The sequence below is a fragment of the Pocillopora verrucosa genome, chromosome 10 (genome assembly GCF_036669915.1).
Source record: "Pocillopora verrucosa isolate sample1 chromosome 10, ASM3666991v2, whole genome shotgun sequence".
NCBI classification, from domain to species: Eukaryota; Metazoa; Cnidaria; class Anthozoa; order Scleractinia; family Pocilloporidae; genus Pocillopora; species Pocillopora verrucosa.
In genome coordinates, this window is record NC_089321.1 from 19,520,362 (window position 1) to 19,547,916 (window position 27,555).

At 38.5% G+C, this 27,555-nt stretch overlaps 3 protein-coding genes across 4 annotated transcripts; all 3 read right to left on the reverse strand.

The window, feature by feature from the left end:
* Positions 1-10,149: 10,149 nt before the first annotated feature.
* Positions 10,150-10,976, reverse strand: LOC136283752 (kinesin light chain-like; the record flags this gene model as incomplete). The annotated part of the gene is made up of 1 exon (XM_066172946.1): positions 10,150-10,976. A coding segment is annotated over one exon (525 nt), but the record flags the coding sequence as incomplete, so codon positions are not given.
* LOC131778424 (uncharacterized) lies at positions 10,892-18,423 on the reverse strand. The gene is made up of 2 exons (XM_059094838.2): positions 18,313-18,423; positions 10,892-13,450 (listed from the first exon to the last, which is right to left on the reverse strand). Exon 2 carries the CDS (start codon positions 13,412-13,414, stop codon positions 10,985-10,987), a length of 2,430 nt encoding a protein of 809 aa, XP_058950821.2. The 5' UTR covers positions 13,415-13,450; positions 18,313-18,423; the 3' UTR covers positions 10,892-10,984.
* A 1,060-nt stretch (positions 18,424-19,483) lies between these two features.
* LOC131778434 (plexin domain-containing protein 2) lies at positions 19,484-27,333 on the reverse strand. Of its 2 annotated transcripts, none has more exons than XM_059094851.2 (12): positions 27,034-27,333; positions 26,345-26,472; positions 25,634-25,826; positions 25,371-25,493; positions 24,249-24,302; positions 23,786-23,850; positions 23,194-23,296; positions 22,526-22,621; positions 22,250-22,337; positions 21,897-21,969; positions 21,465-21,644; positions 19,484-20,645 (listed from the first exon to the last, which is right to left on the reverse strand). In XM_059094851.2, the coding sequence occupies exons 1-12, from the start codon at positions 27,140-27,142 to the stop codon at positions 20,553-20,555; spliced, it is 1,305 nt and encodes a 434-aa protein (XP_058950834.2). In that variant the 5' UTR covers positions 27,143-27,333; the 3' UTR covers positions 19,484-20,552. The 2 variants fall into 2 exon arrangements, with proteins under 2 accessions (XP_058950834.2, XP_058950833.2); XM_059094850.2 differs by having other exon boundaries at positions 26,345-26,475; positions 27,034-27,331.
* Between the last annotated feature and the right edge of the window lie 222 nt (positions 27,334-27,555).

Here is a 27,555-nt window from a genome sequence, read left to right on the forward strand (position 1 = left end):
AAAGTAATACTATGCGTATTCAAACGAAAACATAGCAGTATGATAGGCGCCTTGGAAAGCGGTTTTTGAACATTATCTCAAATTAAATATGAATTTAGTCAGTTTAGACGATCGTCAAACTTATGGCGCAATTCGCAATGAAAGTTTGTTCTTCAGGTGTGCCAGAAAGAAAAACCTTTTTGCAAATGACGCATTATTTTGATATTTCCATAAATATTACAGCAGAGACAAATACAATCATTTTAAAGAGCACTCAGTAGGCCTTTTAGAGCTAAACTACCTCCAAAGAGGAAAAACCATATTAGTGGAATGTACCGAAGAAAAGCCACAGAATCTTGAAACACCGAGTATGCATTGGAAAATAACTCATCTGCGCTATGTTGAGGTAGAGAGCAAGGTTTTTGCATGATTTATGCGGAGATCTGTCCTGAAAGCCGTACAAAGATCCATGGAATCTGAAACTTTTTCAAAACTTGTTCTACGAGAATCTTACAGGATCGCATTCCAATCATCATAGCAGTGGGAGATGGATGGGCAGTATGTAGAGAAGTGTTGCATTGGGCTTTGCAACCTTAAAATCTTCACGTGGCATAAAACCTACCACCATGGAATTGGCTAGATTTCAAAACAAAACAAGGCGATGCAAACAGCATTCATTTAGTGCATTTCAGTCTATATCGCGAACACGTGCTAATTGCAAACAAGGTTTCCAGTTTGCCTACCTCAATAATTGTATCTTCTTCACGTTAACTGTCCAGATTACTTTCAAAACCACTTAGGAACCCTTTCAGGCAGTAGCCTTGCCTTTCTTAAACACCATCTCCAGGAACTATCAAAATCTTGTAAACTCATTTCAACGGTCGCTCGTTTTAATTTGTTTTCTTTGCAAAGGATTTGTCACATGGGGTTACTAAACACAAAAGAAGACAGCTTAAAGTTTATTCTACCATCAAATTACCAGCTGATCATTGACATAACCTGCAAATGCCTTTCCCCATACTAGTAAATTTAAACTGTCTTTTAACGGAACACCTGCTTATGCTGCAAGCTAAGAGGAAGTCAAAAGTGGTGCTGCCTCGTTTGGGTTGTAATGAGATAACTCGAATTGATATAATAATGTAAATAGGCCACCGTAAGGTTGCTGACGTCTCGAGTAATAGCCCTTCGTCAGAGCAAAATGCAAAAGTTGAAGGTACATGTACCTCCCTTAACTTGTTACTTACCCAGTCCTCCGGTGGGCAAACCTGCATCCAGGCTCCCGTGAGTCGAGTAAAGTTAATCATTTAATCGAGCAAGACCTCGAGTTCGTTTGTGAATAAAATTGTTTGTTATGTTTTAATTGTCGTTCGCCCCTTCAATGCCACATATAGTACCTACACTTGTTAATTTCGGTTTCAGGTTTTGATATTTTTTTCGCTGTATTGAAGAGAAACTACATCTTGCGTTCTTGAATGACTACAGTTGTACTTCTCATAAAATTGATTTACATTGCTGGCTTCTTCTGGGAGGGGCTCATTTTCATTTTTATTTCATTATTGAAACAATTTACCTCGTCCAGTAAAGCGTTGAAAACAACTTCAAGTACAGTGCTACCATTAACAGTTGCAATAAAAAAGACGTAACCTCTTCCTATTTATACGATATGTTGTCGAACGCATCGACATTAAATGTGACCACCTAATGGGTTTGAGCCTTTATCCGAACCTTTATTTAAAACTATTTGATGATTTAGCAGTTATTGACAGGAGTAAATGCATTCATACCACATCTATTAGGTATCACACGTATTCGGTCTATTAATGCTTCGGCCACTTGATATCATTGTGTGGTTGATTTTATGATTTGATTCTGCATCGATGAAGAATACGTGAAAGAAGAACCATTGTTTCACGTGAATGCTCTTTCTGAGAAATCAAAAACGATTGTTTAAAAAAAAATTTATATTTCTTAGAAAACTGGAAGTCATCTCAACAATATCTGGCCGGTAGAACTTGAAGCGATTATAAACTTTGTTCGACGTCTCATTTGCTCATATTCGTATGATGACAACGAAATCGTTTAGAAAATATACCGTCTAACCTAATATCAGTTCCGTTTGACAGAGAGTGAGAAGGAAGAAATTTAAAACTTTAAGGTTGACAAATTATTGTTCTATATTTCTCCTGTTTCTTAGAAAAGCGGAAGTGTACACACGAATGATCTCGATTGGCTAGTTTTTATAGTCTCAAAACAAATAGATGTCTCTTAATAGGAATAATGGCCTGTAATTGGGTGCCAAGATGACGTTTGACACAAGGTAAACTGAAACCACGACATAACGGTTGGAGCAGTTGTGGAGTTTCACACTGAAATTCAGAGTGCACCACAAATAGTTCGTATCCGAAATGAGTCAAATGGCAAACGTTCGGCGTGACAGAGAAATTAGCCGTCTTCAAGGATCGCAAGCTCAAAATTGGACAAATTGGGTAAAAGCCATGGTCCCTCCAAATACTAAAGGAAATAATCTTGACGCACGTGGACAACGTCAAGTTTGTTCCATATGCACAAACATAAGATCTGCTTTCCCTGACAAGGCCAGAAACTGTGGAATTTATGAGTGGCGAGCTAAAGGAACGTTAGACGATCAACCCAATTATATTGTTTCCGTTGGAAGCACGTGCAGGGATAAACCAGGAGCACTAAGGCGAAGAATTAACGAATACTGCACGGGTGGATCGCATAAAGCAAAACTCATGAATGACGCTTTGACAAAGGGATATGAGTTATGGGTTCGTGTTAAGACCTCGGAAGGAAGGAATAATGCTGAAGACATGGAGAACAAGCTGTTAGAGAAGTATGACTACGCCTGGAACTTTAGAGAAAACGAAGAGATCCGACATATACTGCCTCGAGGAAAGAAAAGTCGAGTCATGCGTTGTTTATGATGACGATGCCTTTGTTGTTGACTATGATGCGTGACATTATAAGTTAGTGCTAGCTTGTTTCCTTTTTTTACTCAAAAATGTTTACTTTCTGTTGGACAGGCTTCAAGCTGGTTCCTTATTAGATAATCCAACTTTTATATAAGTATGTCAGTAAATATAAGAAGGAGGATGAGTGTACTCTCTGTTTTTGTCCAAAACGTTGTCACATAATCGTCAAATGTAAACAATGCAATATTGAGCTTTATGTAGTGCTTTATGTGGCACCTGAAATTTAACAGTAAATTGTAAAACCTACGAAGGCTATGCATGCATATTAATGTTGCTGTAGTAGGCCTACATAGAAAACCAGATCGTATTTAAAATTCGCTGCTTTCCTTCCGAGCATAAAAAACGGCCAGTTTACGAGTTTTTTATAAATAAAAAATCTATTTTTGAAATAAAGTACAATATGTTCGCAAGAGTGCAGCACAAAATCCATCCCGTAAGTCAAAATTAAGCATTTCAAGTAATTTACATGTGATCTTACGATCACGCAATAGCCGTTTAGGACCTCCATCTTTCAATTGTTATTCATCGACCAAGTTCTGACCGATGATGAGTGCCAGATCATAATATTCCTTCGCCTTTTCCGTATCACCAAGTTCGGCATGAACGTTACCTAGGTTATTGTAAGTAGCCGCAACGTGGACATACCCAGGTCCAAGTTTATCCAGATTAATGGCCAGTGCAAGATCAAAATAATCTTTAACTTGCTCAAGGGAGAGAGATGAACAATACCCAAGTTACTGCATGTAGTTGCAACATCAATATGCTCAGCTTCCTTGTTCAAATGGCCAGTGCACGATCATAATACACTTTCGCTTGCTCTAGATTTCCCTATTGTCGAGATACGTTTCTTAGGCTGCCATAAGTAGCTGCGATATGAATATGATCAGGACCGAGTTGTTTTAGACGAATTCTCAGGGCATGATTGTAAAATATCCTTGCCTGCTTTGGATGACCCAATTCATGATGAACGTCTCCTAAATTATTGTAAGCAGTTGCAACATGAACATGTGCATGCTCACTCATATCGTGTATAACAACCAGTGCACGATCAAAATAGCTTTTCGCTTTCTCTACATCTCTTAGGCCAAGGTGAATGTTATCCAAGTTCCCATAAGTGGCTGCGATATCGACATGTTTGCGTCCTTGTTCTTTCAGTCGAATAGATAATTCACTGTTCTGCTCTGGAAGCTCGTTCACTAAGATATTAATGACTTCATGTGCAGCATAATGTGTGCGAACATAAACACCAATCTCCTCCTCGTCTAACAACAGTAACGAGCACCTTTTAATTCTCAAACTTATCACCTCACGTGTCTCCATTTCTTCACGGTCTTTTGAAGGTCCAGATACACGGGTTGCATTGCGCATAGGGAGAGGAAAGTAAAAACATTACTAGGAATTTTGTCGGATGCCGCCATCGTTTCAACGGCTAACGATATTGCTGTGGTCGTGGACTTTTGGTAGCATGGGTTAGTTTCAGCAAAAATAGCCTCAGTGGTACGCCGTTGGCCTTTGTTAAGTTCCTCGACATAATCGTTCCAGCCAAACTTTGCAGTTTCTTTGTTCTGTTGCACCTGCCTTAGATAGATTGCAACACTTGCGAGGGGATTTTTATTAAAACTGTTTGATGATTCAGTAGTTATTATATGAGTAAATATATTTATATTCATTTACTAGTAGTATCATATGTATTCAGTCTACTAATGCTCCGGCCACTTGATATCATTGTGTTGCTGATTTACGTTTTGTTACTGCATCGATGAAGAATACGTGAAAGAAGAACTATTATTTTCTTTCTGAGATATCAAAAACGATTATAGTAAAAAAAAATTGTATATTTCTTAGAAAACCGGTAGTCATTTCAGCAATATCTAGCCGCTAAACTTTGAAGCGATTATAAACTTCGTTCGATGTCTCGTCTGCTCATAATTGCATGATGACAATCAAATAATTTAGAGAATACACCGTCTGATCGAAAAAGAGACGATTTCTGCTAAGTATTTAAGGGGATGCTGAGGAAGAGATCGTGTTATCGTCTCATATCAGTTCCGTTTGACACAGACTGAGAAAGAAGCAAGCTTTATTTGTGATGTTTGCGCCAATAGGGCAGCACGCTTTTTAATATCGCTTTGTAGTTTAGTCATTATCCACCATCTATTGCCAGTCCTTCAGACCAGCAATAGCAACGGACGAAATTGCTGGTTTTCACGTGACGTCACTAAATTTCAGACTTCAGAACTATTGATCCTCCTGAGATTTTACTTTCATGATGTATTAGAGCTGCTAAAAACTAATATTCAGACAAATTTTCACTCCAAATGGGTTCTTGGTTTAGTGATAGACTACTCTTGAATTTCTAAGCTTTTGCGTGACGTGGCCTTTACATGACGAGCGAGAGAGCTGTTATGTTGGTTTAAAAGGTGACTTATTTAGGGAAATTCAGCTATCTGAACAGTTCTTGTATTAGAATAAAGTATTATTGTTACGTTTATGAGTTCTTAGAGAGATAAATTCACGCTTTTGTAGCAAAACTCAGTGACAGATGTTTCTGCTGGTTTCCGGCCGCCATGTTGGTGCCCATCCAGGTGGGCACCAGCATGGCGGCTCCATACAAATCTCTATAAATTTGGGAAAAACGTTTCTCCTCATATCTTCCGTAAGAAAAATTGCTGTGACCTGAATCTTGGCGAGAGTCTTTACATATCTAGCTTCTTTCTATTTCCAGATTCTAGACTAAATCGATTGAACGGTTTTTATTTTTTATTTTGATCTATTTTGAATGGCGTGACACTGAAAACCAGCAATACTAAGGATCTTTACATTCTGAAAAGCAGTAATGGGGAACATAACATCTTCAATGCACTTCAATCAACACCGAATTTCCCGCCAAATTCCGCACGCGACTCCAGGACGGCCCTAAAGCGTGTCCAGGTGAGTTTAGTCTTCAGATTTTCTGAAGCGGTAACAAAGCACAGTAAGCATGGAATGACCGTTCTGGCTCTACCAAGCTGTCTACTTTGCACAGATCTCACGATACACATGGATATTCAAAGAATCCGGGTCCGGAAAGGACAGGAAACTCTGCTGGAAGCCACACGAGTAATGGCTCGCAGAATCTGCAATCCAATTAAATATTTAAGATCTGAATTGATACACTCGAGGTTAAGACGTGCTATCTTAGACGACATCTTTCGCAAGATAAAGAATATGGATATATTGAGAACCCGAAGAATTCGATCTGTTCACGCTGTTCGTAATTGCCACCCAGTCAGGAAACCGAAATATTACTTTTCCAAAGACGAGTGCTACAGGAGTGAATCTGCATCAGGCGATGTGCGCACTCTGATTGCGTTGCATTATGGTCGTAAAACTAAAAAGCGAGTCATTTACATCCTGTCGCGGTCGAGTAATAAACGTGGAATGTAATGGGGATTCACTCTCTGTTGCCGTTCCTTCGAAAGTTAAAAAGTGTTTTTCCTCCGTAACAAATTTGTTATTAGGAAGCAACTGAAGAGATTCAGAAAGAATCGAAACTGCGGTCTTGCCCAAGAACCTATTCATTTAGCAGCAGTTACACCCAAAGCCGATGGCTGTGTGAATAATATCAAATTCGCGAGCTATTTAACGGGGAATCGACCCTTGACGTACAAACGCATTATAACACAAAGAGACAGCGACCCTCTAATACACGAACTACTTTTCATGTCATACACTCAAAGGCGAAAATACAGGATTCACGAAAGGAGAAGCCTTACACCTCCCAAGACCAAATTCGTCACGCTCAAAGTTTAATAAAAATGTACAGAGTTTCAAATATGCTTAAAGAATCAAGAATACCGAGAATGAGGTTTTGAGAAACGTATCTTTGAAGTTATTTTATGCGGAAGAGACAGTATACCTGAAAACGAAAAAAATAGCGCGTACAAATGAAAATATTACCTTTGGTAACACAATCTCATCCGGCTGTGCCAAACCTCAAGAAGACCAAGAACATACAGATGGAGAAATGAAACCTTAAAACTAACCTTTATTATCACATCGCAAACAAAAGTCATTAAAAGATATCCTAATAACAGCCAAGCTTTCAAGTCAGAAGATTTAAAAGCGCAAGCGAGTGGCAGGAGTCGCACAAGGCAATCAACATCTTTTAACCATCCACTACCTTCTGATTTCCAGTTATCCAGCGTGTCGCCGTGTGCATTGTTGATTGTTATTTATTGGCCAAGTGACTCCTTTCGTTGCTCTAATTCATCATTCCTTCATTCAATGATCAAGATAGTAGATTTACCATACAACACTCGCCATTAGTAAATTTCCTTTTACCTAGGAAAGTAGATTTACAAGACAGTGGAGTATACGATGGTAACGCTTTGTAACGCAACTGGCCTGTTCTTGGCCATAATCGGTCTCAAACACTATCACTTAAAAAGCGAGAAATACACGTACCGTTTGAGAGCGTTTGGGAGCGTTTGAGAGCGTTTGAGAGCGTTTGGTCAGAGCTGTTGAAGAAGGATCAAAGCGGCCATCCAAATCTTTGAAAGGCTCCAAACTACGACGTACATCAAATTTGACCTTCTCGAAAACCGGTCTCCGAGTCAAATTACTTACTGGAAAAACAGTGATTACGTTTGTCCTTGGGGAACCGTAGAATACGCGACAAATACGGACAAAAAATACTGTTACACACTCAGAATAAATCAAATTACATTTACCTATGGTGAAAGGAAAAAACAACGGCCTAACTTTTACGGAATGGTCGGTCAAAATCTGCCGATTTTTGCTGCTTTCACCGCCATATTGAAAATAAGCTACCACAATGCAACGTAGTCGGAGTGCGCACACCGCCTGAATCTGCATAATCTGTGTTCAGTGGAGCGAATTGAGTCAGACAAATGGAGCGTCAAATGCTAGTTACACCGGGCTTGAAATCGTCTACCTAAATATAAGATCGCTCAAAAATAGCGCTCATTTTTCAGAATCTCTGAAACTTAGCTAAACACTACCGTCACAACCCTGGAGTTGTGACGCGGAGGAGTCTGCGCCTACACTCGGAAAGAACTTAAAGCCACTTTACTGAAAGAGCTCCCCTATATGTCCGAGAGAAATTTCCATCAGTTATGGTTGTGCCCAGTACAATAAATTTAAATCGATGGTGATCTGCATCGCGTATCGCTCAGACGACTCTCCCCTCAATTCCTTTGATGAGGTCCTTAAACCCAGCTACATCCAAGCCTTACTGCTCAACAAGCCTATCTTAATTTTAGGCGATTTGAACTGTAACTATCTCAAGAAAACCTACTCTGAATTTAAAGCATTGGAGAAATTTTACACCGAAATGAACTCGATACAGCTCATTTAAAGCCAACTAAGATCACAGAAAACGCTGAATCGTTGCTTGACGTAATCCTAGTTTAGGCCAACACGCTTGTTCGGGGTTTTGGGGTTTTACATTGGCCCATTAGCGACCACTCAATTGTCTTTGTGAAACTCAAAGTTAAGCCGTCAAGACTTCTTCCCTCCAATTTGTAAATGTCCGCAGCCATTAAAACTATAGCCCTAACATCTTTATGGTGGACCTAACCAACAAGGCCGATAACCTTCTACCAATTTTTGGTGCTAGCGACGTGTACACTAAGCTCAATACATGTAATGATACTCTACCGTCCGTTCTAGACATCCATGCTCCCATGAAATCCATTAAGATTCGTAGCAGATCTTTTCGTTTTGTCAACCAGGAAATCAAGGATCTCATGAAATCTAGAGATGGCCTCCTCAAACGATTTCATCAAACACGGGACGCCGTTGACTGGGCTAATTTTAAAGAATCACGCAACTTGGTCAAGAAAACCCTTCATGAAGCTGCGAGAAACCACACTTTCGAAGAAGTGACACTGCATCAGAAAAATCCCAATTCTCACGGGAAGATAATTAATCGCGTTCTCCATTTCAAAATCAAGGAAAGGCAAATTTATTCAAAAGATCTGAAATACGTAGCAAATTAATTCAACCAGTTTTTTGCAGCTGTCGGTAGAAATGCCGTAGAGGCCTCCTTATGCCTTGCTAAGAAGAACAACTTGGCTATCCCCGATGAGATAAGAGTCGACCTCCCTCCCAGCGATGAGCTTTTTAATCTCAGGACCGTGACATGTGAAGAAGTACGCCAAGTTGCAATGTCTCTGCTACTTAACAAAGCGCCTGGTCCTGATAAATTGAGCACACGCTTAATCAAGGACTGCCTACCCGTCATCTTAGGCCCTCTGACTGAGATCATAGATTGCTCCATTCTTACTGGTACATTCCCAAAGAAGTGGAAAGAAGGCGAGGTGATACCTATCCTTAAAGACATAGATCATGAAGAAGCGGCCAATAACCGACCACTATCACTGTTAACAGTCGCGTCTAAGGTTTCAATTTAAACTTTTTAAGGTTGACCCCAAATTATTGTTCTATCTTTCTCCTGTTTCTTAGAAAAGCGGAAGTGCACACGCGAATAATCTCGATTGGCTAGTTTTTATAGCCTCAGAACAAATGGATGTCTCTTGATAGAAATAATGGCCTGTAATTGGGAGCCAAGATTATGTGTGACTCAAGGTAAAAACCCCGACATAACGGTTGGAGCAGTTGTGGAATTTCACACTGAAATTCAGAGTGCGCCACAAGTAGTTCGCAATCCTCAAAATCCGATGAGTCAAATGGCAAACTTTTGGAGGGATAAACAAGGAGCACAAAGGCGAAGAATTAATGAATACTGCACGAATGGATCGCATAAAGAAGATTTCATGAATGAGGCTTTGACAGAAGGATATGAATTATGGGTTCGTGTTAAGACCTCGGAAGGGAAGAAGGATGCTGAAGACATGGAGAACAAGCTGTTAGAGAAGTACGACTTCGCCTGGAACATCCAAAAAAACGGAGAGATCCAACATATACCGCCTTGAGGAAAGAAAAGTTTAGTCATGCGTAGTTTATGATGACGATGCCTTTGTTGTTGACCATGATGCGTAACTTTATAAGTTAGTACTAGCTTGTTTCCTTTTTGCTCAAAAATGTTCAATTTCTGTTGGACAGGGCTCAGGCTGGTTCTACATTGGATAATTCAGCTTATGTATTGGTATGTCAATGAATAGAAGAAGAAATATGGTATATTGTTACCATATTTTATTATATGGGTATGCTCTCTTTTTTAGGTCCAAAACTTTGTCACATTATCGTTAAATGTAAACGACGCGATTTTGACATGGTACCACAAATTTAACAGTAAATTGTAAAACCTACGAAGGCTATGCATGCATATTGATGTTGCTGTAGAAGGCCTACATAGAAAACTAGCTTTCCTTCACTTTTCACTGCTTTCCTTCCGAGCCCAATGCGGCCAGTTCACGAGTTTTTTACATGAATAAACATCTTTGTTGAAAATAAAGTACATTATGTTCTCATGAGTGCAGCACAAAATCCATCCCGTGGGTCAAAATTAAGCATTTAAAGTATTTTACAAGTGGTCCCTCGATCACGCAATGGCCGTTTCGGACCTTCATCTTTCAACTGTTCGTCATCGACTAGGTTCTGACCGATGATGAGTGCTAGATCATAATATTCCTTCGCCTTTTCCGGATCACCAAGTTCGGTATGAACGTTACCTAGGTTATTGTAAGTGGCTGCAACGTGGACATGCTCAGGTCCAAGTTTATCCAGATTAATGGCCAGTGCAAGATCAAAATAATCTTTAGCTTGCTCTAGTGAATTGGACATGAGATAAACAATACCCAAGTTATTGTATGTAGTTGCCACATCAATATGTTCAGGTCCGAGCTTCCTCGTTCGAATGGCCAGTGCACGATCATAATAGTCTTTCGCTTGCTCTAGATTTCCCAATTGTCGAGATACGTTTCCTAGGCTGCCATAAGTAGCTGCGACATGAATATGATCAGGACCAAATTGTTTTAGACGAATTCTCAGGGCATGATTGTAATATATCCTTGCCTGCTTTGGATGACCCAATTCACTAATTTAATTTAATTTAATAATAAGTTCTTATATAGCGCATTAAAATTGAACTCTATGCGCTTTACAATTACAAAAGATTTCAGACTATGAACGTCTCCTAGATTATTGTAAGTAGTTGCTACATGAACATGCTCATGCTCGCCCATATCGTGAATAATAACCAGTGCAAGTTCATAATAGCTTTTCGCTTTCTCCAGATCTCCTAGGCCAAGGTGGATGTTACCTAAGTTCCCATAAGTGGCTGCAATATCGACATGCTTGCGTCCTTGTTTTTTCAGTCGAATAGATAATTCACATTCAAAGCACTTTTTTGCCCGATGAAACTCGCCAAAGTCTTGGTGAATGGTACCCATGTGAAAATTGGCGATTGCTGCATCAACACCTCTAAAACGCTTATCACATTTGGTGATTTCCAATGCTACATGAAAGTACTTCTTCGCTGTATAAAAATCCAAATGGTTTTGGGCCACTTGCCCAAGATTTCCAAACATGCCTGGAAGACCCTGAATGTTAAACAATTCCTCTTTGAGGATTTTGGGTAGTTTCTCTGTGCAGAAAAAGTCTTCAGTTTTCAAAATGAAGGATTTCAAATGGGGAACAACTTGCTTTCTACTAGAAATAGAATCATGTTCATCAGAATTTATGCGTGAACTGTCGTTGATAAATTCGTTAAATGACCTTAATGCTCCACTCACGGCTTCAAGGCTCTTCTGCTCTGAAAGCTCGTTCATTAGGGCATTAATTACCTCATGTACAGCATAATGTGTGCGAATATAAACACCACTCTCCTCCTCGTCTAGCAACAGTAACGAGCACCTTTGAATTCTCAAACTTATCACCTCACGTGTCTCCGTTTCTTTATCTGCAGCCAGAAGGTAATCGATCGCAAGGTCTAGATGCACGGGTTGCATTGCGCAAAGGGAGAGGAAAGTGAAAACATGACTAAGAATTCTGTCAGATGCCACCATCGTCTCAACGGCTAACGATATTGCTGTGGTCATGGACTTTTGGTAGCATGGGTTGGTCTCAGCAAGAATAGCCTCAGTGGTACGCCGTTGGCCTTTGCTCAGTTTCCCGAGGTAATCGTTCCAGCCAATCTCTGCAGTTGCTTTGTTACGTCGCACCTGCCTTAGATAGGTTGCAGCGCTTGCGAGGGCAAGTGGCTGATAGTTCAGAGCTTGGGCAACTTCATTCTCCATTCTATCGTCAGAGAATCCAGAGAGGTTGGCTAATAATGAACAAGCATCACGAGGCTCCAAGCCCTCGCTTATAGAGACATGTTCAATAAAAGAGCTTGTGAAAGGGATGGATGCAGTGTCCTGCGTTGTGATTAATACCTGTCCTCGCACCCAACACTCATTTGCGGGAAAATGAGCATGCATAGAAGACATGCTCGTCACGTTGTCGATTATTAGAAGCCAAGAGGAAAAGAGCACCAGTTTTGGAGCTACTAACGTTTTTAGGTTAGCGATCTTCTCGTCCGTGTTAAAATCCCTGCAGTAGAGAGTGTTTGTAATCGCGTATTCCGGGCACTTAAGTTGTCGAGCAAAAGTAACATACGACTCTAGAAGCGCGGGTGAGCTTTCAGCATTTACTGTCATAACAAATGAAGGAATGTCGGGAACTTTTTGGGCTTCATCGAAATATCGCCTAGCCACAAGACCAGCCAACTGAGATTTTCCACTTCCAGGGTTGCCTGATATGTACAAGTAAGTTAAACAGCTTTCATTAGTTTTCTTCAGCCATTTAAGTTTTTGCGTAATTTGAACAACTTCACGGTCACGATTGGCGAGGTCATGTGAGGGTTTTGGAGGGAGAAAACAAAAAGAAGAAATGTCTCTCTGTAACTGATCTTCCAGGACCCGTCGCTTTTCTTCTATCTCTTTCAGTTCCATTTCAAGGTCGTCGATTTTTGTGAGCACATTTCGTAATTCGTCAGTACGAAAACTTGTCTGATTTCTGAGACCTTGAATCTGCAACGTAGAAAGACCGAGAGCTTGAAAAGCAGTTTGCACTTTGCTGATGGCACCCTGAAATTCCACGTCTGTGAGTTGACCTCGTGGCATGTGCGCAAACTGTTCGTTTCGAAAATTTTTGAGATCCTGTACATTTGAGTAGACAGTCGTGCTCAGACTGTAGATACAGTCGGAGAAGAGGATGGCGTAAAAAAGCATTGTGCAGTCCCATTCAGCTGTATTCCCATCAATCATGGTGGCCAAAAGCCGGGAATTTCTTTTTTGGTTACGTGGGGATTCCCCATTATAAAAGTCCAATCCATTTTTGGGCTCATCTTTCCATTCTCCCTTTGTTGATTTATAGCGGTTGTCCCATTGTTGTTTAAAGACTGTTCGCAGACCATCTGCCAAAACATCAGTGGTTATGTAACAGATTCTGTAGTAATTAAGCTGTTCTGGGGAGTATTCTGTTACGCACGCCATATTTGGCTTGAAATGATCTTTTAATGAGTTGCAGGCCTGTAAATAATAAAAAAAATAAAAGTAACTTTCCTCGAAGTTTAACCCTGTTGTGATATCTGGCGTGCATTAAAAAGCGTTTAATGGGACTAACACTTTGTGGGTTACTTGTTAGTTGTGCCAGGTAACTGAAGAAAACGAAAAAGTAAAGGTCAATAACGCTATTGATAAAAAGGTAACTTGAAGCCAATTTAGATTTCACAAAAAAGTAATACGTATTATCATATAATCATCATTTGATCCTCCATCAAGCTCATCATGTAAAAGGTAAATTTACAGGTCAATAACGCTGTAGACATAAAAGTAACTTGAAGCCAATTGCAATTTATATTCTACAAAAACAAGTGGTACGTATTATCACGTTTTCAGCATTTCATCCTCCATCAAGTTGATAATCACAGAAATCTTAGAATTATAAGATTCCCTAATTCCCTAGTTACTTTTCACCTTCCAATTTTCATATACAGATATCATAATATTCTACCGCCTTCTGCTTTCCTGTCTCACATCAAAAAGGTTTTATTAGCAGGTACACAGTCATAACACACTTAGTTAAAAAACGGACTTATTATCTCATAAAAGTCAAAACTAACAATGGAATTTTAAATAACTGATATCAAGGACCCAAAATGTGGAATATCCTTGAGGAAAATATGCTGAATTCTCCTCTCTCTACCTTTAAATTGAAACTAAAAAAAGTTTCATTTACAATTATTAAGGAAACAACATGGAGATATGATTATCCTGTCTTTTTTGTGTGATGTAACATGTATGTGTCGTGTCTACATTTGTGTGATGTCAGTGGTATGTGTAGTATACCGACCCTATAGTTTATATAAACCTAAATGTATACTGGCACTCAGTTTCGTCAACCCCGTGCAGTGGTTATTTTGGGTGCCAGTACCCCTCACACATTTAGTGTAGAACAAAATTTATATATATTGTTGTAATAATATGTTTTGGGGTAAATAGTAAGAGTCTATTGTTGCTGATGTTGCTGTCTGCAGATCAACAAAACTTGATCAAAGTTGTCACTATAATACGGTTCATTAAATAGAGCGTAAAAAATACGGCTGTGCGAAGTGAATTGTAATAACTGTCCCAGGAAACACAAACACGAAGTACTTTTCAGTCCCTCAAAATAGTTTGATCTCGCCCATTAAAATGTAATTTCTTAACAATTTATTGGGTTTATGCAGTAAATGAAGATGATGGCTGCCCTATCGACACACGGAATAATATGTGACAAATAATACATTTATTTTCAAGAATACAAATGATTTTCCTCAGACTAGTAAATTTAAGCCGTCTTAACGCAACGTCTGTTTATGCTACAAGCTTAGCAGAGGTCAAACGAATTAAGAGGGTAACTTCTTTGAGTGGTAACAAGACTATTCGGTTTTAACAATTGAAATGATGATGCAATTTGACCACCGTAAAGAGTTTCTAAAGCTGATGTTTCGAGCCATAACCCTTCGTCAGAGCGAAATTCAAAAGTCGAAAGACGCCTTTGGCGTATTTTAATTCTTTCTATGTCACGTTGTGCGGGTACCTTTTATAGCTTGTTACTTAACCCAGGCCCCCGGTGGGTAAACCTGCATCCAGGCTCCCGTGAGTCGAGAAAGTTGATCTTTTAATCCAGGAAGACCTCGTGTTTGTTTGTGGAAAAAAAATTTTTTGTCAAGTTTTAAGTGTCGTTTGCCTCTTCAATGCCACATAGTACTTTCAGATGTCACTTTTTGCTCTCAGTTTTTGATATTTTTCCGCTGTATTGGAGAGAAACCATGTCCTCTAACTGCGAGCTTGTGTTCTTGAATGACTACAGTTGTATTTCTCATAAATTGATTTATATCGCTGACCTGTCATGGTTACCTCGTCCAATGGATCGCTGAAAACAACTTTAACTAGAATGCTTCCATTAATAGCTGCGATAAAAAAAGACGCACCCTCTTCCTAATTTCCTCCTTAACCTACCTGCAAATAATTGAATTTTATGTTTGAATTCAAGATAAAACAGAAGTCTTGCAGAGTTCTCATTCCAGATGGAATTCAGGTGAGAACATTTTTTCGTATTTTAATGCATAAAAATTACCAGTAATTGGCATCCACATAATCACAAAGCAAGAATGTAAAGCTTTAGCTTAATTGGTTAAAAAATTAAAGTAAGAGAGTTTTGCAGACTGTGTCTGACTTTTTATCCTGGCTCTGGATATTTATATATTAAGTAACAAAGACACTTCAGTCTCATTCACTCTCACTTTCCACTGAACTTGTGGAAAGATGATAACATCATTAATTCTCTAAATGAAGAAAGGAAAGCCTGCCCTCTCACAATGGATAGTTCTGTTGGGTATCATTAGTTCAAGATGATTGTTCCAGGTAGGCTAACCATAAAAATTAGTTGTGAAAATCTCTTGAACCTGTCACTGTACATCTTGAATGTTTGACTCAATTTTACTTCACCAACCTAAACTGAATAAATAGAAACATGAAATTTATTTGTTCTCCTTTTGAGATGTGCATCAAAATTTCAAAGTCATCACAGGCTTAAACTATAGGTTTACAGGAAATCTGCATGTGCATGTGTTTTCAACATATGAAACTGGGATTATGACTACTTCAAAAGACTTTACTACATACCATATAGGTACAGGCAGGTGTTGTAAAAAAAGTTTGCATAGCTTTTTCATTCGTACACATTTCTTTTTCTAAGAACCTTGTTTATCCAGTCTGTGCTGAATTCTAATTTTTGGACCAAATTTTATTATTTTTTAAAATTTTATTAGATCTCCTAGTATCAGTTAATATTCTTGTATTTAAAATAATTACATCAAATCTTGCAGATGTATGGCAGATTATTTTTGCTCTGAACCTCCTAACATTTTTTCATTTGAAGGGACTGGTATTGGCTATAAAAGTATAGTCAAATTATAATGTTTTTTGCACAACCTATGCATTAAGTTTTTGTTATAAAATATTGTATCCTTCTCAAAACTAGTTTTTCAGAATAAGAATGAGTTACTGGGAACAAGTTTGGCTTTCATGATGATAGTTTCCAGATTTGAAAAAAAGTCACTGCCTACTAAAATCCTCAGTTCCTTTGCCTCGATAGCCCAACCTCATCAAAACATTGCCAACAGGAGTGATTAGCAAATTATTGATACAGACAAGAGGGCCTATGATATGGATATGCCACAAGTTTTCGATTTCCCTGCTATTTACTTTGTAATAGTGTTTATATGTTGAGGAAATGGTTGGGTTGAAATATAATACGAAGACTTGCCAGTAGATAGTTTTATTTCATAGACTTACCAGTAGATAGTTTTATTACAGTTTTTATTCAGTGTAACGTAGGGCTGGAAAATAAACTAATAAGAGCTCCGCTTTTAGGCTTGGCTAAATCTATATATTAATCGCATGATGACATCGAAATCATTTGGAAAACATACCGTCCGATCTAAAGTTTTAAGGGGATGCTTAGGAAGATATCGTGTCATATCAGTTCCGTTTGACAGAGAATGACAAGGGAGCAAATTTTAAGGTTGACTCTAAATTATTATTCTATATTTCTCCTGTTTCTTAGAAAAGCGGAAGTGTACACGAAAATAATCTCGAATGCCTAGTTTTTATAGCCTCAAAACAAATTGATGTCACTTGAAAGAAATAATGGCCTGTAATTGGGTGCCAAGATGACATAAAGCGCCACATAACGGTTGGAATGCTGGTGGAGTTTCAAACTGAAGTCAGAATCCGTCACAAGTAGTTCATAATCTGCAAAATTGGAGGAGTGGAATGGCAAACAATCTGCCTTTAAGAGAAGACACCCATCTTCCGAGAGAAGGTTGGACAAAACGGGTAATAGCCATGGTCCCTACAGATGACGAAGGAAATAATCTTGAACGACGTGGAGGCGATCAAGTTGGTTTCATATGCACAAACATAAGATCTGCTTTCCCTGACGGGGCCAGACGCTGTGGAATTTATGAGTGACAGCTAGAGGAAAGTTATACTGAGCTCAAAAGTGCAGTTCATTAGCCAGCATTTTGAATAATGCTTTCCTTGTCCGATGACTCTTAGTCGCACTTTACCCTACACTTTACAAAATTATATTCGAGCGCTCCCCTTTTTTACTGTTTGTAGGTATTTTCGCTTATCATTTCATCCTTTTTCCAGCCGCAACAAAACATTTTCACGTAATTCAGAGCTTTGTCATTTTATTTGGTACTGGACGGGAAATACACTCACGAAGTAATTTTCAATCCCTCGAAATAGTTTGATCTCGCTCACTAAAATTTAATCTTTCAACAATTTACGGGAAAAATGAATGATGAATAAATGAAGATGATGGCTGCTATATCAACGCACGGAGACGAATTAATTAGAATAACATGTCACAAATAATACGTTTATTTTCAAGAGCGTTATGAAATGCCTTTGGAGTACATTTGTATCTCAAAATAAGTCCATGGCGGAGAGAACTACACCTAAAAGGCCGAAGGCGTTGAAAGCAATGAAGCCTTCGAAACTAAAACAATAATCACATGAAAATGCATCTACAAACACCAAATTAGCATTCGTTAGGACGCGGCTTCAAGAAATGGTTAGATCGGGCGAGACTGTAGTAAAACGAATGACCTTATCCGTCTGCTAAACATTGCAAGCGATTCCAAATCAAGAAACGAACAATTTATTCTTAGAAATCAATATTATAGTTCAAAGTGAAAATCTCCATCGACTCTAACATAAACAGGAAGCCATTTCCCAGTCTAGGCCATGGTCAACGGTGCTATACGCACGAATATTGACTATGTATCATAAAACTCTCTGATAACGCTAATCTAACACTAGCAAGCCTTACTTACTTTGAACGTTGAACAAGTTGCTCTCTTTGTGAACCAGTTCGATGATAACACAGTCTGGATTCACGGCAGTTACAACACATCCAAAAAGAGCGGAAGTCGACAGTGACCTACACTCCTTGTGTCACGCGACAAAAGAGCAGTATCTCGCTATTTTTACCTTCCCCAGTGATTGGCTCCCCTCCAAGCCGGGGAGTTCTTGGGGAAGTTATTCGCCCATCTCTTTTGTTTACTATTATTTCCGGAAAACCGACAAATTAACAATGAAATTCACCCCCCCTGGGGAAAACGAAGCACTTCTCATTATGCTGTTAAAATAATGAACTGTTGTGAAAACAATATTCGTTTATTACTGATGGTAAACGATGCTCGCAAAAAAAAACTTCACACAAACCAAATATTATCGTAAGTCAGCCAGTCACGCAACGCGTGACGAGATCAAGAGACGGCTCTGGAGGAGACTACGTGAACCCTAAACCCCTCAGAATGCAAATTCTCCATACTGTTCGTATGCATCACCTAAGGTGAAGATAAGGAGAATCTGTTCAACCATCAAGAACTTCTTTCGTTGGTGATCATTAATTGCCATTATTCTCGAGACATCAATGTCTGATTCAGGGTTATTATAGTGGAGAAATTAGATACTAGTCACTTTTAGGGGAGGACAAAACGATGCATCAAGCCGAATAAAAAAGTATAGAGTAAAACAGAGATAGCAGCCTAAATTGCCGTTTCTGTAGCTGTTACGATCAATAAATTAGTTTTCAATACCAACAAGAGGAACTCTTTACATTCTCTCGTATCGTTTAACCCGCTTCTGCGCAATAGACCTCTTTAGCTTGTAGAGGACTAATGCCGAGCGAAGCTATATTTTCATTGTCACACAGTGATAACAACTTTTCTGGCCAGAGACGAAATTCCTTATTGTCCTTAAGGGTTCGCCCGCCGACAAAAGACTCAGTCAAAGGTTGTATACATGTAGCAGCATGAAAATTCATAACAAGGGCATTTGAGGCTGCTGGGCCAGTGGTGTAAAGCTTGCCTTGAACTTGACGAAGATTATGAACTCTTGATTTCTATCGAGTGATGATCAATGAGGGTAGAGCCCTAGAGGTAGAGCGGATAATGTACTCTTTTTAGCACAAACCAACCAGTCTTTGTAACTTTCACTAGATAGGCTCATGTTTTTATTTTATTCTAATTTTGTTTACAACTACACGCAGTAATTCTACTCTCTTCGCTCTCTATCACAGAATAGTTGGCGAGTAGGAAAGGCAATCAGATTGCAGCAATTGTGATAGAACTCAAGTATATTTATACTTAACCATTAGTTTGGCGAGATGGAAAACGTATTGGACGTTGTATTTAACAGAGAGGACAAAAGCAGAACCAAGGTCGAAGATTTCTAGTCTTCCATTTTGAAAATGGATTTTTTCGAGAAGCGACCGGGCCTTTCAGTTTGGGGTTGCACCAATAAAACAACGTGCATCTGGCATTGATGGAAATCAAGCTAGCACTCGTCCAAACTTACAGAGATTCGAGTTTGAGAAAGGATTGAATACTACTGAGACACTGGAATTCAAAGCAGTTCTTATTTTACAACCACCTGGCCCTGTTAGAGTATAAGGTACCAGCAAGTTGTAGAATTGCGAATAATATTCTTGTGACTAGTGCAAACGTGTTGCATATATGCCTTGAAAATTCACAAAATTACTAGTAAAGTTTCAGTCAAAAAGTCAAGTTTCATGGATGACTGAAACAGAGGGACGCGTTTGAGGTTAAATAGATATTGACACAATTTGGATATTGCTATTAACAAAAAGTGATGAACGAAATTGGTGCAACTGGAATTCGTCAAAGAGTCAACATGTTTCACACAAGCTTATAATTCACTGGCCTGTAATAAACCTGGATGCATAAAATTATCTATAAATTACTCTTAACAAATGGATGATAGGTAAAAAATACAGGTTAACAATAGACAATTTTTGATACGACTGCAAAGACTAGTGGAAAGCTAAAGCGGAGTAGAAGAGCTTTAACCAGATTTGAAAACAGTCAAAGCCAAATGCAATTCGCTCTTAAAGATTCAAAGAGCGAAAAGTAAATTGTTTTCGGTGCATTTATGAAAATCAAACTTAACGTTTTTCGTTTCATCGAAAGTGACCAGAAACGTGTCGTCTGGTTTGTTAAGACATTCAAACACTTTCCTAATGTAAAAGTCCAAAATTTCTTGGAAAGGATTAAAAGACGACCTTGTTATACACAGAAGAATTCGTTGGCGAGTGGTTTTCATTCCTATCCGGCGCTTTCTTGAAACACCTTCCAGGGCCGCACTGTAAGAGAGAGAAGCCTCTTTCAGAAACAGTAATGAATTGTAATATACATTATATTAATAAAGGATTTCCGTAGCGCCATATCCATTAGCCCATGGCGCTTTACAACAATTTGCAGGGGACTTTGCCTTCGACTGTGTTGAGCAGGAAATATTGGTAGATGCGCCTAATTTTGAGACCAAGATCACACCACAACACCAAAAGCTACGTTCCCTACTCTTTGCAAGAAGTGCGTGGGTTCTTAAACATCCCCTACTAACCGTTGCCAAAAGGATGCAGAAGACGGGGCCTATGGTTCATCGTCCCTATCCACTTGTGGATGTCATAGTAAAGGCAGCATATTCTCCTCAGTTTTTTTAAAACCCTGAGTATCAGTCCGATCTTGGGCTTGAACTCTCGACCTTCTGCACGACAGGCCGGCGCACTGTTACCTGAGCTACCTGGCGGTTGGTTTGACCATAACCCATGCTCTTAAAAACAATACGTGACAGCACTTAATGTTTGCCAAGCAATACAGCTGTAGCTTTAGATGGCTTTAAATTCCTTTCTTCTGAAGAGGTAAATTTTTGTTGCAGTGGTGACACAGTGAGGGGAGTTTCTTCAATTTCTTTATTGCTACCCTCTTAGGGCTACAAACAACATTTCTCGCTTAGCCTTTACCCGTCTCGATCAACAAAGACGGGCAGCAGAACGAACGAACGGCGTTTGCCTCACGTCCTTTCTGACCAAAAAGCTAGGACAGGCTACCACTAGGTGGTCTGCACATGATTCAGGATTAAATAAATCTATAACAGTGCATAATAGTAGCGATCTCCTTACCTGAATGAGACACAATCCTGATCTAGAGTTGGGATGAGTGAATGCATAAACCAGCCACGCCCCTAGAATAATCAGTGCTATTGCGCATGCAGAGATGACAGCTATAAGCCAAGGAGCGAGGCCTGAGGTCGACTCTTGCTCTTGCTCCTGCTCCTCCTTTTGAATGGCACAATTTTCTGCCTATGTAAAACAATAAAAGCCTATCAATACACTCTTTAAATTCATCTTTTAGAGAACAATCACAACCCGTGTAAATCAGCTCTGGATAGACTAGCTGGGTGAAGTGGGCAGGTTTTTAAACGAAAGCGAAAGTAAAATTGATTGAGTCAAATGCATTCTCATAACACAAAGCTTCTAACTCCATCAAATCTTAGCTCTCGAATGGAGAACAGAGAAGTTCAGAAAAAATAATGATCTCAACGCTGTTATTACTCGAGTAATGTCTGATTCGTTGCAGTCCGCTCCTAGCCACTCGCTGCGATAGCGATCAAAACCATCGGAGCATCTATAAAAAAAGCAAAAAATAGAAACAGATACAGTTAAATGCAAGAAGAGCACAGGAAAACCTTTGATTCAATGTTACAGGCTTCTTAACAGGTTACAAGAGTCTCATATAAAATGAAGCGTGGTGAACTAGAACGATGAACGTGATGTACAGTGAATCTATAGATCGTTCTGATTTTTACGGCTCTATCCACGGTAATGAGTTAAATTGACCTTTACCAAAGCCTTCAAATATTCTCATAGTATTTCTCCCAGGAGTAAAAACAGGGTAATGTACTAACTGTTTAAGGGTGCTACACCAGGTGCAATGGAACTCTGTGGTTTTTCTTGCTTCCATGCATTCTGCACAAGTTTTGGCACCAACACAATCTGTGGCAAAAGAGAATGTGTTTATGATTCAGAGAGTGGATGTAAAAAAAAAAAAAAAAACATCCAAGACAATCATAATCACGCTCCTCGTTAGACTTCAAACCCGGAGACCAAAACAAAAGGATTCAGAGATTATTTTTCCAGTGTTCTTAGAAATGAAAAAAATTTACATCTATCATTACACTCACTTTTCTTGGGACGAAGAGCAATGGCAGTGTTATTAGCAACAAAACTTTTGTTGATGTGCACTGCATCGTACGTGTAAAAGGTGCGAAATATTTGCCCTGAGAAAAGAAAAGAAAGAAAGAAAAGGTACCCTCATAATGAATGTAACAAGTCTGCTTTTGAATAAGCTCACTGGACGATTGTCCAATTGTAAAGGATGATTACTTAGGATATGCATCCTTTTGAACTAAAGTTTCAAGCTCCACAATTTTACTGCTAAAACGATTTTGACGACACTGTTATATTGTCTAAGCTGCGACTATTTTGGTCAACATAGCAAGAGGCAAAAAAGTTTGGCGACTTCACTAGCAGTAAAAATTACCAATTTGGCAACTTGTGTTCAGTGACCGTGCAGCAAGCTACATATACAACACCTATGTCTAACAAACTCAATTTGATGTTAGGTCGCCATATGGTGCCTTTCTGATCTCCCTCTTACATTCCTTCTCACTCAGATTCTGTTTCCATTCTTCTTATTGTCAACCTCCTCTTCCTCCTCCTATCCCATGATTCCTTCCTCCCACCCCTTCTCCTTATCTTCCTTATTCTTTGATATGAATTGACTGTGGTACAAAATATGCTCCAGGAAACTTACAATTGGCACTCTGCATTATAATCATACAGCACTTACAAATGCCATAGTAGTGTCTCAGTTTGTCCACATAATAAGCATCTGATATCCCAATATTGACTGAGTGCTCAACACTGGAAATATTGGCCACTGGAATTGGAATCTAATGGTGGAAAAAAAAAACAACAACATACAACAGAGTGAAATCCTTTACCAATCTGTAAAGATATGATATTGTTCATATACATATGACATAGTCTCACATAGAAAGAGCAAGTGAAGTGGACTTGCTGTTCTATTACAGCAAAGGTACATTCAGCACCCTTGAGTGGAATACATTGGCTACAATTTATAACCTTTGAATTTACAAACCTCTATTCTACAGCCAAAGAATATAATATTATATAAAACTGTTTTGAAAAAGGGACCAGACCTTGAAATTTTGAGACTCAGGAACTTCATATCACATTACCAGCAAAACAAAAACAATAAATTTCAATATTAATTTTTGGTAAGAAAAGAAATGACACATGTTATCACCACATGCAAAAATAAGAATCTTAAATCAGGGCACTTGTTGCCCTTGCTAAATTGATTGTTATAATTGGCAATAAAGTATACATGATTAACTTTAAAACATGTAGCTCATTACTTTGTGATAGGAAAAAACAATTTCACCAGTCCTATTAAGCATGCACTGAAATGTGAAGCCCCCAGCTATAACAAAAAGAAAAAGAAAAAAGTTAACAAAATAGAGAGATTTTAATCTTTTTTCATTCAAAGGTTTCATTTATTGTTTAGTGACACTCTAACATTCAGTGAGCAGTTAAAAGAATTGATTCAGCTCAAGAGGGAAGAAAAGCTCATCACCAGTTACCCTTCAAGGTTCTTCACTTCACATTTGTACTCCTGGGCAGAGAGAGGTACATGTATGATGATGTAGGAGAGAGTTTGCTGAATAAAATATAAGCATGACCCTATCAAGGGCCCAAATCTAGACATTTTGATCCAGAGCCCAATGAACTATTCAACACCATGCACCTGTTGGTTGCAAATACAGCTGTAAACAGCAGGGATGAAATTGGTCAAAGGATTGTAATTTATTCAATTATTACCTTCAGGATTGTCATGAAGGAATACATTAGACCATTGTACAATGAATTCATTTCCTGAGGGACAAAAAAATAAAGATGCGTAGTTAGATTTCAAGGGAAAGCAGTCTCTCTCTGATAGGTAACCCATAACAATACAACTAAAATTACCCTAAAAAGCAAACAAGTTGCAAACATAAACTAAAAAACAAACTTGATTTGGAGTTTTGAAAATAAAAGAAAAAAACAATGGGTCACAAATTCCATTCTACAATTAGCACTCTGCTGGCCAAGAAGCACAGATAATGAACTTGAGGCTGTGCACAGCCTTATTCCATGTAATAACTGTAAGTTAATAGTAAATAAACAAGTAACGATGACAATAATAACAATAATAATAACAGTGCAAATGATAACAAAATTCCAGGAGGGAACTCAATTGCCAACCTGGTCACCATCGCAGTATATTCAAACAAGATGTATGTATCAAAGAAACCCCTTTAATATGTTTCCCTACATACTGTACATGATACATTATATGTTACCATTTTTTTTTCACGCTTTTTTAAATACAATCTATAATTATACATACAGAAAGAAAGACCCACAAGAAGTTGATTGAAATAAAATGCACATTCGACAGTTTCCAAATAAAATCAACAAGGTTGTTTCTTGCTGCAAAGTCAACACAAGGCAACAACAAACATCTAAACATCTGTAAATTCTACAGGTTCAAATTACATGTATTTGCATCACAAAGTTAATGAATGTTATCCCACAAGTCTACATGTTCAAATTACATGTATTTACAAAAATACATGTATTTGCATCACAAATTTAATGATGTTATTCCACAATATCTACAGATTTGGCATAGAATAACAAGGATCAGGCATTGATTGCAAAGTCATATTTAGTCCCCTCAATAGCCTTGTAATAAAGACTTCTCACCATTTCTTTTTTAACATGACTTGTATAGAATCAAATGATTTGTATCCTACAATACATTTGTTCTAATGATTTTGACATTGTTTGCAATGGTCATAAAATGGAACAATCATCTAAAAGAGAAAAAATAAAGCTTTAGGAGCACAAAATCATAATGCAATACTTTAAGTGCCTAAAAGTATTTACAAGACTACTCACCATTATCAAAATGATAAACATGGCTTGTGTTTTTGAGGGAAGGATCAAAGAATGCCATGAGTGGAGCAACATATTGGAAGTTGGCTATTTGACGACTGTTTGATGTACCCAGATTAATAAAGCCTGGAACAAATGAAAACACATTGAATTTAAAGCTTACATTAACATTTGCTAGTTAAAGAAAGGATAAAACTTCATGCTTTTGTCAAAATCAAGTGACTGCACAATGGATGAAACTTTTGAAACAAATGGTTTCAACCTACCTCCTGTGGTTAAAATTACATCTGTCACAATATGACCATAGTATGGAAACTCAAAGGAGAGTTCTATGTTCTTGACAGCCAGTCTGTTGCCTGACAAATGTTCATCCAGAACAGTTTCTGCCCTCTCACTGAGATTAGACCACAAGTGCCGTCCCTCATGCAGGATCTCAACAGCATAGTAAGCGTGATAGTCCTAAGTATGGTGTACATTTGCTAATTAGTGTGGTTACTAAATGTCAAGAATTTAAGCTGTAGAGTAATGCTAGTACTCTCTGTTTAAGGTCACTTAATTGCACTATTGTTTCATTCCTTTAGGTATTCCTCCAACACTTGGGCATTATGCTTTTGGCGGTTCTACATGGCCCCCAAAGTGAATACCCAAAGGAGTAAATCAAGCCTTCTATGCACAAAATCCTGTGGTAACATCCATTTCTGAATGACACACTTAAATCATTGTGAAATTGTAATGAGGGATCAAAAATAGTTGGAAATATGACAACCTTTTTTCTCATACACTTTACTTGGGCAGCAACTAAGAGATTTCCCTGGTTTCTTTGGAAGCTTTTACATATCACTTTAATTGGTTGTTAACTAAGAGAAGACAACCACATAGGCAATGATGAGTGAATGCCTCACTTGATATCCCACATCTTTCTAGTTCAAAACTCTACCAAGATCTCCTCTAACAAAGGAGCAGATTACTTCACATACCTGTATTGTTGTGTTTGAGACTACATTTATCTCTCGTTTCTCGCGAGTCTTGATGAAGTCTTCTATTTTTCTGGGCAGAGTACTTCTAGTCAAACTACTGTCCTCTTGATTGTTATCAATTGGAAATCCTGCTATAAAAGGAAAACCCACTGATAGTCTCTACTATGTTTATTTCTAACTCAAGTATTCCAATTGTACTCCTAATAAAATTTTGTGATGGAGGCTGCAAGGAGTTGTGATGCAGAGGATACGGAAAAACAAATTAACTTTAATTTAGTTACAGGTGTACATGTACATCACAAATTTGAATTTCAATTCATGCAAATACTGAAATATCATTACCAAAGTTTTGTTTGATTACCGTTGGATCTAACTCTAGTCAACTATTCTGCTGCAGGGCTCAGCCAACAACAAAGGGAAGGTAAATCAGTAAGATTAAAATTTTTGGATTATGACAGCGTCATTTGAAGTGTAAACAGTGTTCTGCAGTGTATACTCTGAAGTGATTTGACTTTTCGAAATTCTAAAAATCACTTACTAAAAAGGAACTCTTTAATTTTTCTTAAAATAAGTCCTTCACGATGTTTGCCTCACTACAGTAACTGTAACAATAGCCCTTCATCCACGTGTAAGTACCCATGTCTTCAATTGTTACCCTTTGAATCTAAAATAGTACGAAATAAACTTACCTTGAAGCTGACATCTTGAGCGAATTGACACATCGAACGTTGCTAGGAGAACCAAAACTCGGAAAAGAGAGACAAGTCTTCTTTCTAACCACAATAACAAAGGAAACATCGATCATATAAGCTATTATTTCGAGCACAATGAGAGCCTACGACTTCTATAATCAGGGTAAACTGGGAATCTGTGCCGCGAGAATGTTTGTTAGCTTGGCCACAAACAGGAATCTACTAATTTCGTTCACAACATGCATGACTAAGCTGCAGTGAAGCGAGACAGTTCAATCGATATAGCAATTTCCACGCAATTTCAAATCATTACTTCCCAAAAACAGTTATTTATACCGTAAAGGCAGAAGAAATATTGGAAATCTGGACAGAATTCGTTGCACTAGAGCAAATTAACCGGATATCGTGTACCTTTCTCGCGCCATGGTCTACCAGACTGGCTGGTTTGATACTGGGAGCCTGGACCCTTTAAAACTTGTTTGATGAGGAACTGGGGCAGAGTTGGAGGAGTAGTAGAGA